We start from the raw sequence: 14331 nt of genomic DNA on the forward strand, positions 1-14331 counted from the left end.
AAAGTACCTGAAAAAGCACACTGTAACATGAAAAGTCAACTGTCAGCCACCCTACTCCCACCAACCACAGACCTGCATGTCCTGTCCAAATCAAATCAAAATCTTTTATCCACTACTCCACTTTTAAATAAATAATAATAATTTCCATACTTTATCATCATTACACCTAGATATGAAAAGATTACAATCCCCTAAAGCAAGGGATTGTGTTCCCTTGAGTTTGCCTATAAATATGTAACCTAAATTATCACCCAAAACACACTTCAAACTTCTCTCTTAAGAACTGCAAACTTGCACTAATCATCTCCCAAGCATCCGTTGTTGTTACTAGACCTTCAATTCCGAGGCCAACACCAAGAAAACCCGAATCTCGATTAATCCCTTAACAAGAACCACAGGTGAGTCTCACAGCCCCTATTTTCACTGTTTTCACTACTTTTAAACTGTTTTCGGGGCAAGGGACACGTACTTAAATAATGTTTTATCATGGTATACTTACAAGCTATGCAAGCGATTATGTGTTTAAATTATGTTTCATGATGAGCAATGCGAACGGTTATCTATGGTTTTCGATGTATGTGCGCTAGAATTCGAGTAAGTGATCACTTTACCATTTGAACTCTAAGGGTAGGGACTGCTGGTTTGATCCACCCACTCGTAGGGGTCGCACCTCTTTGCATGGACGAGTGCCTAGTATGGTCATGGGGCAGTACTATGGGTTTGAGCCCGCTCGTAGGGGTCGCGCCTCTTTGCATGGACGAGCGCCTTGTTTTCCGGCACAACGTCCGCGCGTAACCCGCGGGACGGCATTATTGATTAGCTCGTAGGGGCAACGCCTCTTTGCATAGACGAGCACGGTTTTTCAGAAATGTCCACGCGTAACCCGCGGGACGGCATTACATTATTTAGCTCGTAGTGGCAGCGCCACTTTGCATGGACGAGTACGTTTTCCAGAAACGTTCGCGCGTAACCCGCGGGACGGTATTACTTATTTCGCTCGTAGTGGCAGCGCCACTTACACAGACGAGCACGATTCCCAGTAATGTTCGCGCGTAGCCCGCGGAACGATTTTTATCAGAAATATGTGTCAGATCTATGTTTTCATACGGATTATCAAGTATATGTTTAGACATGAAATCAGAAATGTGTTTCAATATGATTTTTATTAAGACTATGATGCAATGCGATTTATCAAGTTACTAAAACTTGTGAACTCACTCAGTTTATACTGATTCAAATGTTTTTACGTGTCTTTCAGGAGATAACTAGGTAGCGCATGGAGTCACACTTAGAGCACCTCACGCTGAACATCTAAAACTAGCTTTTTGGAAGATTTTAGTTCTATCCCTTCGATGCGCGTGGTTGTTCCCGCCGCGCAAGGGGATATGGCGTGGAAATCTTCAACAGTTTTTATACTTGGATGTTTTTATGTAATTTTTAAACAATGTAATGTATTTGTATTAAACATTTCATGCGCAATGAAAATCTTACTTTGAATGTTTGCAATGGCCCGTGCTTAATTATCAATCCCCACTCGCGCGCGCCCGGCTGTTTCCGCCGCTCAGGGCCGGGTGTGACACGGACCATGAAAACACGGGTATACAAAGTTGGTACGACCCGAAACCCATAAAAAGAGTAGAATCAGGTCCTAAGGAAGAGTCTCGGGGGAAAATGGCCTTAAAATGGTAAAAATAAAGTAAAAAAGGGGTTTTCGCATGAAAAAGGGCTTCGCATCGCATGCCATGCGAAATCCAAGAATTTCGCATTGCATGCCATGCGAAGCGAAATAAGCATGCGAAGCGAAATATGCATGCAAAACGAAATGGCCATACGAAGCGAAACCTTCCCATGCGATGCGAAATTTCATGAAACTCATTTTCTGATGCGTTTTCGATAAAGGACCTATTAATGAAAATAAAATTTCATGAAACCCATTTTCTGATGCGTTTTCGAAATTCCATGCGAAATTCCAGCTCAACCCCAGCCAATGGCTCTGCCCCTTGGACCCTGCTAGGGGTTGCCGCCCCTAGACCCCGCTACCAGGGGCGCTGCCTCGGACCCCCGTTAGTTGAGGGTTTCATTAGCATAGATGTTATTTGATTAACTAGAACTCACTCAGCGTAGCTGACTTTTAGTATGCACGCAGACAAATAGGTTGAGGCAGCTGGCTTGAGGAGGGACACATGGCATGAGCTAAAGAGACTGGCATATACGAAGAAGTGTCATAACTGTTTTATGTTAATGTTTATGAAAAGACAACTCGTATGTTAAGACATGATTTGATGTTTTGTAATGTAATGCGTGAAGTTTTAATTATTCCGCGAGAGTTTTTATTAACTCTGATTTTAGAATTGTGTTTATAAGTAAATCCAACACCAAAGTAGGGTTATCGGGAACGGAGTCTTGCAACTAGTATTTGGTTTGGACCATTATGCAATGTGGTGTTGAAATTGGTTCAGGCCCTGGTCATGAGTAACACATGGCACCACTTATATGTGATACATTCCTAGCCCTTGTGCTCTACGATAAAAATTTGATTCTACAATCTACATATGGATATGGATCTAGAGTGTCAATGTATGTATTATTTTTTTTATTATTTGTAGGTGGTCTAGTATAAAGATAGGCTTTCTAAAAGCTTTTTGGAAGTGTTTTGGTTTGTAGGCAACACTAAATCAACTTATATAGGGACTTAGGGACTAGGGAGTGAACTCAACACCAAAACCACTTATAGATGGACCGAACTCAACTACATAAATATTGAACTTGACAAAAGAGTAATAATACAATAAAGAACCAAACTCATCCCTCGGTGTAAGTATGAATTTGCTTGAAAAACTACTTGGACGATGTGGAACGGATAAAGCATACTTCACCTCTTGAAGGCTCGAACTTGTAATACACAAGAAAGAAAGTAGCAGTTGTCAGAAATATTATATGGCTTTTGACCATTTAAACATTTATATGGACTAAATATGTGTAGACCCATAATAAAGGTATCTAATTTGATGAGAGTTAATACTTTAAGGGGTTAATATGTAAATATGGTAGTTAAAAGGATTTTTGAGTCGTTGCCCTAATTAACTGTCATATCATACGATCGTTCATTCATCAATTCATGCGATCACACTCCGACAAATTATCTAGCACCATAATTCAATCCATCCTAATTTAAGGGCAATTAAACTCTTAATCAAGATCACTATCATGGCATCATCTTCATCAAACACTCAAAGGAATCAATCGTCTCCATCAAGTAAGTTTTACAACCCATTATTTGTGGTAGATTAATTTGGGACTTGTCGTATACCCCAACCTAAGGTGGAAATGCGGGGCGTGATCTGATGGCTCACAGCTCAAAGATACTATCATATATAAAATGTGACAATATCTAATTAATTATTTTGTTCAAATAATACACACATTATCCAATTATAACAAGCAATTTACAAATATGAATATAAGCTCAAATAATGTTTATCTTGATTATATCCTAAGGTCTTGTCTACGTGTCCAAACTTCAATCTTCAATACAAGCAATCTGCATATGCGTAGAAAATGGGGTTTGGTCAACATAAAGTTGAGTGAGAATATCACTAGTTTTGACCAACAATATAAATAAGCATAACATGTTAAATGCGGTAAATATAATCAAACCATAAACAAGTATGTAGACCGTTGCCAAGCGAATCAGGTGTTGGTCACCAACAGGAACACCAGCTATGCGATTGATTGAATAGTAATTCCAACATGCGATTGATTGAATGGTAACACAAGTAAGCAAGTAGCACGTATGTTTGATTAAAGCACTCACAATAACACGCATGCATTTGTTTGAATATATATATAGTATGAAATACGGATACGTACGCATATGTCCCCAAAACATTTAGAAAAGTTGTAAAATAGGGCAATGATAAACTCACCTTAGATTAACGACAAACGAGTATAAATACGAATAAGCGAGCTAACGAATAAGCGAGTCATCCACTACCCGTCAAATGATATAACAAATTCAGAATCTGTTATTTTAGGATATGATAATATAATTAAAAATGAACTTTTTGCCGCTGGAATCAATCCAAACGAACGTTTAGAATTCAAGTTATGTTTGTTTTAAGATTTAAGCGAACTGGTACTGACCAGAATCCGAACAGCGAGTCAGAAGTCGGGTTTTGGTCAGCAGCCTTAAAATTTCGTTACGAGAATAAAAGTCTTCTGGACCGAACGTTGAATCCAACCAGAAGTATGAGAAATTGATTGGTCAAAATTGTTGACTATTATGCCATTAAACGGGTTTGAGTCTAATTGACCACCGAGACTCCCTCAATCAGAAAAATTGATTAAGGGCTTTTGTTTTAAAGATAAAAATCTACAATATTGAAGAAGACAACTTACCCAAAAAATGAATGGAACAAGAGATAATCGAGGTCAAAGGGTCTTGAAGCTTGAAAGTCAACGAATCAATACGAACTTGATAAATTCTTGAAGAAACCGACAATGGGGAAAAGAATTTCGTGGATTGTAGCTATGGGAGCTGGTATTGGAATAATAATTTAGGGTTTTATGATATGCCTTATTTAAATATTAACGGTTAAAACTTGTTTATTAGGAAATAACTATTTTAGGAAACCGAATAATCAATTAATGACAAAATCGCGTATAATAACTTGAAGATTTCGGTTTGTACAGCAATAAAACAAAATTGGATTGTTTTATAAAATTATTTGACATATCTTGGAGCTTAAGTTTCGTTAATTTAATCGAAAATATGAAAGAATTGGCAAAACTAGTCGCCATAGTTCCCAAAAATGCGATTTTTAGCCGTTTTAAGCGTTTTTAAAGGTTTCTAAGGGCTATTTGGTATAATTGAAAGTTATGAAATTATAAAATAAGTTAAACGCAAATAAATACAAGTTTTAAATAGTTCAAAAGATCCGAATTACATTCCCGAATCGCTTTAAACTTAAACGAATATAAATACGAAAAATCCGAGATGTTACACTTGTAGAGTCGGTATCATATGTTGAAATTGATTCAACAGCAGCTGGATTGTCGGTCCTACTAACTATGCAAGAAATCTTGCTTACGAAGATCTATGCAACAATTTTGACGGCGACTAAACCCCAAACAAAGATGAAGATCTCACTAGCTTGTTTTCAGTGTTTTAATCTTAAGAATGTATTACAATTTTTTTTCTTTAGGTAATTTCCAAAATAAAATATATCGTTTTGAAAAACTGGTTTCAAACAATCCGGTTTTAATCGATCCTATTACTATCTAAACAGTTTGGTTTTAATCAATCCGAAAAACAAAGTCCCAGACTGGTCCCAATCTTGGTCTTAGCCTGCTTTACCCAACTGGGCTTACGGCCGACCCCACGTCAATTTCTAGGTCGATGACCGGCCCCGTAGAGGCATTGGGCTAGTGACTCTAGTCCGACCATTAACGCTTGGTTTGGCCCATTTTTAAAATGGGGTTAAAGCTAGATTTTAGAGAAGGGGGGGGGGTATTTATCAGAATTCTTCTTACTATTTCAATACATTACTGTAAAATTCAACTAAGTTTCGGATATAACTTTTCTAAACCATGAGAAAATGTTATAAAGAAAATCACGGGACCTCACCAATACTCCGCTAACTAACGGAATCAGATTAAAAGCAATTTACATTAACTAGGAGTCAACCGCTAGAGGAACTCAAATTACCCATCTCTAATATGAAATACAATTTTGATAAAGGTTAATAGAATCAATCAGATGCTAATTTACAATCAATAAATAAATAACTTAATATATTTTAATAACAAAAAGTAAACATGACATCTATTTCTTTTCTTTTCTAGAATCAAAGAAGTGGTAAATTTAACTCTAGAAAGACCCACAACATATACACTTGGAACAAAAAGGAAACGTGCCATCACATACCTGTACAAGGAAACAACTTCATATGCATACAAAAAATCACAGATTGTCGATTTTGGTATACAAGTTTATTATGTGATTTTCAACATATTGTTGGTTCTGAAACAAGACACGTCATATTCAATATCCAAAGTGCGTACACTTGATCAACTAATGATCAAACGTTATTAAACACTAAAACAAGAGTCGTGTTAAGGGTTCTAGGCGAACTCGTATGCACCACAAACGTCAAAGGATCTTTACATGTCAAAAGCTGCTTTCTTAGTTGCGTAATAATCATCAATCCATCCCTTGATAATCTTCACCTCAGAGTCCCTTTGCGCCACCAGCCAATCCGGATCATCAGCCGTAGCCGCTCTCAGATCCAAATGATGCGCACCTGAAACATTAATGCATCATCCTCTTTGACCAAAACAAAGTCAAATTATCAAACCAATCGGTTATATACTTATATTATTACCTTCTTCCGTCACAAGAGCCACTACACTGTCTGATATATTCTCCACAACACTACAAAACACACAAATTTATTCCGTTAGCTCGTCACAAACTAACAAATGGTGGTTAAAGAAGTTAGTTACCCCCCGCCACTCCAAGGATCTAGACGACCGTTTGAAAAAATAATGTTGCTTCCAAATTTTTTAAAAACATCCTTGTAATCCTACAAACAAATAAGACCAAACTCATTCAAGAACATTCATATAAGTTTTCAAATAGTTAAAAATAAGACCCCAATTCTTACATGTCCACCGAATTCGGTTGTTATCCAAGTGGGCCTCGGTTTCACACCGAATTCATTCACGCACTCCTCTGCGTAAGACGTGTAGTTATACGTCCATTCTGGAAACATGCTAGAATCCTTGTCACTAGACATTGGCATAACCATTTCGGTGCACGCCTGTAGCGTGTAATAGACAAAACATAACCGAATAGGCGAATATTAATAAATTTAGTTGCATTTCGTTCTATAATAATTAATGGTTAATAATTAATAAAGCGCGCTTACTTGCCAATCCCAACCACCCATGCCATGCGGGTCATCATCCAATTCAAAGCACTTAGATTCTCCAGTGTAATTATAATACACATTTACACCTTTAAAGATTTGGTCTAAAACATTAGCCCCGTTAGCAGAATCGTCTATCTCTTTGCATACCTGCCAGATGAACATTTATTTTCAAAAAAATACATAAATACAATAAATTGTAACATAACTCTAAATAAATTAATTATTAACCTCTTTAATTGGGTATGCAGGCAATGGCATTAGGAAATCTGCGGGGTACGGGTAGTCTATCATTGCTAAATTACTATACGCTGAGTCCAACCAGTTAATAAGATCATCACTGCTCTTTAGTTCCCTGCCATTAATATCATAAACACGAAACATATCACGAAAGCGCATTAACTGACTAACAATGACTAACTAACCTGCATAAGTGGAAAGTCTTGGCAAGATGATGAAGACCGTTCACTTTGCGACTTACGGAAGTTATCACATCCCATGATTTCTTTATGGTGTCGAAACAACTTGTGCTTTCGCGCTACGGTAGAATAATAAAAACAAAAGGTGAACTTAACTAAACGCTTTAACTAATATGTAACTGAATAAGTGAATATAAGTATGCACAAACTTTGAAATCATTGGAAACAATATTGTAATATGTTTCAGGTGGCACAAGATCTTCAAATTGAAGAACCGGTGCTGATGCAGCCAGTGCGCCTATTGCAATATGAGGATACTTGAGCCTCATCCATGCTGCCAACACTACAGACATTATATAATTAAACATTAATTAAAATTCAGATGATTTTGATAACTAATTTGTCGAAAAACACTTGAAATTCTTACTTCCACCATATGATCCACCGAATAAGATTACAGGGGAAGCTTCTGCAGACAAATTTCGTTTCAAATCGGTTATCAGAACCGCAAAATCTGCAAGTGCTTGTGTTGATGTTAGATGAGCTAAAGTAGAAGCATTCTTGTATGCTTCATCCTTGCTTCCATATGGCATTGATTCACCATAATATCGATGCTGCAATCAGATACTTTTCACAGTTAACCACATTTGAGCAGTACTGTAAAAATCGTGATTAGGCGCCGATTAATCAAAATATGAGGGATCCTGATTTGATTTCAACTAATTGGCCCCTAAAATTGGTACCGGTCAAAATTTGAAAATTATACTTATTTAATATAAAATTTTGTATTATAATCACTGCTCAATTGTTGTTAATTATATATAGTGTTGATCAAACACAAATAGATTTAGCGTATTAAGCTTACAAATAGGGGTGCAAACGAGCCGAGCCCGAGCTCGACTAGGCTCGAGCTCAGCTCGTTTAACTTACACAGAGCTCGAGCTCGGCTCATTTCGAGCTCTATTTTCAAAGCTAGAGCTCGGCTCGTGAGTATATTTTCAAGCTCGAGCTCGGCTCGTTTACTATATATCAACTATTTTTTTATATAATTATAATTATTTTTATATATTTTTTTCTATTATAATTTTATGTATAAAATAATATATATTATTGAGTTATTTTTATTTATCTTTTCATAACATTATATATATTAATTAATAATTATTAAATATATATTTTAAAATTTTATATAAATGGCAGGCTTGTTTAGGCTCGCGAGCTGGCTTGAGCTCGATAAATGAAGCTCGGGCTCGGGCTTGTTTAGTAAACGAGCTTACTTTTAGGCCCGGGCTCGGGCTCGAGCTCGATTAAGTTCGGCTCGATCGAGCTTTTTAACTAGCCGATCTTGAGTTGCTCGGCTCATTTGCATCCCTAGTTACAAATAAGTAGAATGGTTATGTTAAACTAGAGTAATTATTATTAATTTATAGTTTTTAAAATATATATAGTAATTATTATTACTTTAGTTTATTATTTTATAGCGTAATTACTTTAGTTTAGAACCAGAGAATAATAGTAACTAATCCAACTGTTAATTAATAATAATTACTCAAGTTATTTGTGCGTTTAATAGGTTAATTTCATTTGTACCGGCCCCTAATAATTTTGAAAAATTACATATAAATTTCCAATCCGATTGATCCCAGATAATCCCTATTAATCGCTAGTCGGTATCTCACCACCGACTAGCGCCTAGCGAGATCAACAATTAGGTAATAGATTAATTTGAGGGTTTACTTCAGGGAAGATGACCATGGCTCCGAACCGAAGAGCGAGTTCCCAAACAAACCCACTGTTAGCAGCGAACCATTCGATGTCACCTTCATTACCGCAATAAAGAAAGATCGGGCCCAATGGGCCCGACCAGTGATCGGTGTTGATGAGGTAACGCTGTGGGAATTTGGGAAGATCATCGAAGCCAAAGTGGTTAAGAGTCTGCTGAAAGTATCTTATTTGGTAAGTGTAGTTGGCTGCATGAAGACTGTTTGAGTGTTTGCCGAGAAGCGGGAGGCGGCGGGATTCCGGTGATGACGGCAGGAGGGTAATGATTGTTAGGAATAATAATAATAATAATAATAATAATGGTCTTGTTGTCATGGTGGCGATGAAGGAACACTAGAGTAGTAGAACACTGGTGGACGGTGGTGGTGGCCAAATTGAATATGAGGACTCTATTTTCATTATTCAATATGTTTCTTTATTTTTAACTTTTGACAACGTAGAATCCACTTGTTTATATTAAAGTAGTTCACTTTTTATCGATGCTTTAATTATTTAAACTCAAGTCAGAATAAATAAATAAATAAATAAATAAATAAATAAATAATCGGAAAATGACAATTTTCAAACTAAAAATGTTTCTGAGAACAAGTCATGTAACAAATTGGTAAAAGTGCAAAACCAATGACTGAAAGTTCATGTCTACTTATGATTTATGCACACATTGCTCACGCTAAAAAAGAAAGGTTTGGGTTTGGGTTTGGGTTTAAGTCAAACGTGTTCGGTTCATAAACGGGGCAGCATGTTTATGGTATGATAAGTTACGACTATAATGATGCATTCAGATGCATCTGAGCATGGACGGTTAACGGATGTTTAATGTCGTAATCGAATTCTGATTAAACAATAATTTTTTTTGTTTAAGTTTGAATGGCACCAATGATGCATACAAAATTACTAAAATCGTTGTTTAGGCATGGCAGCTGTAATGACAGTCATCTTTCATGATTTCACGTACCAAACGGTATTATCTGCAGCCAAATAACCTGGCAATTTTGAGCCTTCAATAAAAAGATATGGTGAACCAGTTACTATAGTAAAGTTTGATGACTTAGCACTTTGGCCATTGATTTATTGGGTTTTCACTTTGGCCGTAGTGATTCGTCTTTGTGACCTTTTCTCGGCTTCTCTATTTCATTCATTATAGAGTTTGTATTGGTTTGTTCAAAACTTCAAATGGCAATTTTATGGTTATTTTTTTTGGTTCCAAGCGACTTATGTTGAGGCCATCAACTGCATTGCACATCTGTCTTTTAATCGTTATATAGGGTTTCATAAATTTGGTTCTATTGTAGTGGTGGTGATGCAAAATAAGTTGCCGTACACCGTATCCAGACCCACCTACATCCCCTATGCTTTTAAAAGCTAGACGAGCATGGTTCTTTGCCCATCGACCCACTTTTTGACTTTGATGTCGCCTTATGTGTCACGACACTAATTGGATCTCAAAGCTTGTTTGATATTCATTGTTTTGGGATCTCAAAGCTTGTTTGATATTCATTGTTTTGACAAGTCGGGCCCTTGCACCCACTACGGGTATCAATTCTGAGAATCAAATGTCAATTCTTTGTTTTATCTTACTAAGAACTAAATCATTTGGTAGTTACTTTAACATTAACATAAAGTTTAATAGTGTAGCTGTATTTTTTAGGTAACAGTGCGATTGTATGCATATCACTTGTATTTATAATAAATCTTCAGTAAAATGGTTCTATTTGTATCAACTATTGTATTTACACTTTTAGTTTATGTTATTGTATTAGTAACTATCTAACATTAAAATTAGTTCACATATATCATATTCATTTTGAATTATATCTTCGATCCAATACAAAAGATGCAAACTGTCGCGAAGCGTGATGAAAAATCCGTAGTTATAATAATTCAAACACTGTATTTTTTTTTTTGGCTTTAGTCTTGTTTGAAGATAACTCCCAACATTTATATTTTAGTTTATTCAAAAATACATTTTTGATAAATTATTTGTAAATTTCTTATTCTATCCCTATGTAGAGGACATAATATGGTATTTAATTACTATGAAAGACGTATTATGTATTTTTAAAAACTATTTCTTGGCACATTTAGATAATTTTCTCTTTATTGGGCCTATTCATCGATATACACTTCTCTTAGATTATAGTGGGCCGAAGTTAGGTAAACAGCTCCACTATGGGCTTATTATAGCAATTTAAATGAGAACACGTAGATATTAATTACTATAATCATGAGTAGATTAATAATTAACTATTAACTAAACAATATATAACTTTTATAATTAATGCTGTTAAATAGTATATCAATAGTACCATCAGTTAAATTTAGAAATTTCAGTGTTTTACGTATTTGTTTCTTTTCACGGGTAAAAATCACAAACGTTCAACATACACAAGAGTGGGGATTTTGAACATGATACAATATAAACGGGTTTAGAGAGAGGTTTTATGGGTTTAGGTTAGAATTATTAAATGAGTTAAGGTGTGGGTTAGAAATGTTACTTGATGCCGCATGGACATGAAGTTTATAACTTGAACTTGTGCTAGCACAAACTATTTTCAGTACACTAAGTGCATGTATTGGAGATAGTCTAAAATACTTATTTTATTCTGTAACAATAAATTTTTACAAACCCATTAAAAATATTAAAATAATATACAAAATATTGAGAGGGAACCCACATAGTTGGTTTGTTGAAGGTTTGCAAATCCAGACATTTGGATGGACGAGAGGTAAGAACTTGGGGTGAGGTTTGAAAATCATGAGTTTATAAAAGGCCAAATTTGCCACATAACCCTTGGTGTGGGTGCTCTTACCTTTTCCACGTTTATTATCATTTATTATTTAAAATTGAATTAATATGGATCGTGACCCAGTTTTTATAAACCCCTCAATATGGTGAGTTTTATTAAACAAATGCATATATTTGACGGATACCTAAGGCTGAGGGGTGTGGGGCTTCAACGGGGGCGCTAGAGCCCCTCCGCTCGCGCCCCAGGCGCTAACACCACACCACCGGGGCGCTAACGGGGCGCTAACGCGAAAAACAATGCAGGCGTGAGCTGGTTAGCGGGAGAAGAGAGAGAGGAGCACACCTTTTGAGGTATTTTGGACCGTTGGGAGCAAAAATATATATTTTCTATATAGGTTTACGGAAAAGAGCCGTTGAGCTCATATTAAATTAAAAAAAAAATATTTTCTTAAACTATAAATATATACCTTTATAAAATATACTTCATTTCACAATTATACACCTTTCCTCCTAAAATCCTCTCAAAACTAACACAAAAAAAATGTCGTTGTTTGAATATATTTATAAAAAAATAAAAATAAAAAAATTTTCTCTGGAGCCCTTCCACACCAGGGGCCAGGGCTCCAACGGGGGCTCCAACAACCCCCTTATCTAGTTTCTCTCTCTATCACACGTCATAATATTATTGGTTGGGGCCCCCCACTAAAGCCCCATTAAAGCCCCACACACCCCTCAGCCTAACTAGGAACCCTAGCAGCCAACAAATTGGTCAAATTTGGATATGTTTCCAACCACCCAATTGTTTTCTCTCACCTAATTTCAACTAAGGCTGAGGGGTGTGGGGCTTCAACGGGGGCGCTAGAGCCCCTCTGCTCGCGCCCCAGGCGCTAACACCACACACCACCGGGGCGCTAACGGGGCGCTAACGCGAAAAACAATGCAGGCGTGAGCTGGTTAGCGGGAGAAGAGAGAGAGGAGCACACTTTTTAAGGTATTTTGGACCGTTGGGAGCCGAAAAAAAACAAAAAAAAATTATATTTTCTATATAGGTTTACGGAAAAGAGCCGTTGAGCTCATATTAAATTAAAAAAAATATTTTCTTAAACTATAAATATATACCTTTATAAAATATACTTCATTTCACAATTATACACCTTTCCTCTTAAAATCCTCTCAAAACTAACACAAAAAAAATGTCGTTGTTTGAATATATTTATAAAAAAATAAAAAAAAAAATTCGCTGGAGCCCCTCCACACCAAGGGCCAGGGCTCCAACGGGGGCTCCAACAACCCCCTTATCCAGTTTCTCTCTCTGCCACACGTCATAATATTATTGGTTGGAGCCCCCACTAAAGCCCCCATTAAAGCCCCCCACACCCCTAAGCCTAACACATACTTCCTCGAATGTGGATAGATGATAACAAGTCTCCCTTTCACCACTTCCTTTTTCTTCTTTTTTTAATATCCAAGCAATCATGTTTCTTTGTTTCTCAAAGTTGGTTTAGTGGTAATTATTGGTCATTCTTTGAAACAACAATACTTTAATCTACTTTTATAATATAATTTCATGTATTATACAAATCAAGTTGAGAATTACAATAACCTTAAAAACATCTCTATTAATTGGTTTAACATTGTATTTTCGAGTTTAATAAATGAAAGCAAAGAATAATGAAAGAAATTAATGATAGAAAAAAAAAGGAAATAAAATGAAGGAAAAAATATAATTCACTATCGCGTTTTCGATACGAGTCAAGAAGAAAATAAAAAATTTACGTGTTCAGGATATTTTCTCTCCTAATTTCGCTAATTTAAAAGAAAGAAAATAAGCTTCTGGTTTTTCTTTCTTTTCTCCCATTTTCTTTCCTACAAAAACTGACTACATTTTTCCTTACTTTCTTTAAATTAGACTCAAAAACACATCATTGATTATATAAGACAGTTTTATCATTGATTATTTAAGCTTCAAACCGTCCTACTACTATAGTAAATTAATATCATATATACGTGCTTATTAAAATTTTGGCACTTTAATTTAACACGTCAATGATATATCAAGTGTGAACTTGCTTAATCGATGAAGACTGAATCTGACATATATCTTGAAAACAAATGAAAATGAAAGCAATGGTGTTTCTTGTTTGTCTTTCTCCTTTTTAGTTTATTCTATTGTGCATTCCCTTGTTTTTTTTAATGGTAAATGTATTCTGCTTTTATTAACAAACAAGCAAATCAATCATATATGATTCCTGTCTTCTTATCCTTAAATTAATTTCTAGAAAAGTTGGTGTAATTAAATCATGAAAGTTACATATCAATAATATATATAATTGAAAACCTAAAATCCTACATGTCACGATGTGGTAGCTCTCATTTTTATGAAAGCCACCAAAAGATAGCTTGATTTTTAAATTGAGGCATCTCATTGATTTAACCCAAATTCATGGGTATGGGT

General features: G+C 35.8%; 1 protein-coding gene across 1 annotated transcript; it reads right to left on the reverse strand.

The window, feature by feature from the left end:
* Window positions 1-5991: 5991 nt before the first annotated feature.
* Window positions 5992-9445, reverse strand: LOC143600957 (uncharacterized). Its single transcript, XM_077078489.1, has 10 exons — window positions 9086-9445; window positions 7776-7962; window positions 7558-7691; window positions 7355-7467; window positions 7161-7284; window positions 6930-7079; window positions 6666-6821; window positions 6505-6584; window positions 6384-6433; window positions 5992-6302 (listed from the first exon to the last, which is right to left on the reverse strand). The coding sequence occupies exons 1-10, from the start codon at window positions 9443-9445 to the stop codon at window positions 6163-6165; spliced, it is 1494 nt and encodes a 497-aa protein (XP_076934604.1). The 3' UTR covers window positions 5992-6162.
* Window positions 9446-14331: the final 4886 nt, after the last annotated feature.

This window comes from Bidens hawaiensis, unplaced genomic scaffold (assembly GCF_021521415.1).
Source record: "Bidens hawaiensis isolate Kalapana, Puna unplaced genomic scaffold, B.hawaiensis_p1.1 tig00055129_1, whole genome shotgun sequence".
Classification (NCBI taxonomy): domain Eukaryota; kingdom Viridiplantae; phylum Streptophyta; class Magnoliopsida; order Asterales; family Asteraceae; genus Bidens; species Bidens hawaiensis.

Coding starts and splice junctions, on each gene's coding strand:
- LOC143600957 (XM_077078489.1), bottom strand. CDS start 9,445: ATGACAACAAGACCATTATTATTATTATTATTATTATTATTCCTAACA. Junction 7,692..7,775: donor CGGTGGATCATATGGTGGAA/GTAAGAATTTCA, acceptor TAATGTCTGTAG/TGTTGGCAGCATGGATGAGG. Junction 7,080..7,160: donor CTGCATACCCAATTAAAGAG/GTTAATAATTAA, acceptor TTCATCTGGCAG/GTATGCAAAGAGATAGACGA.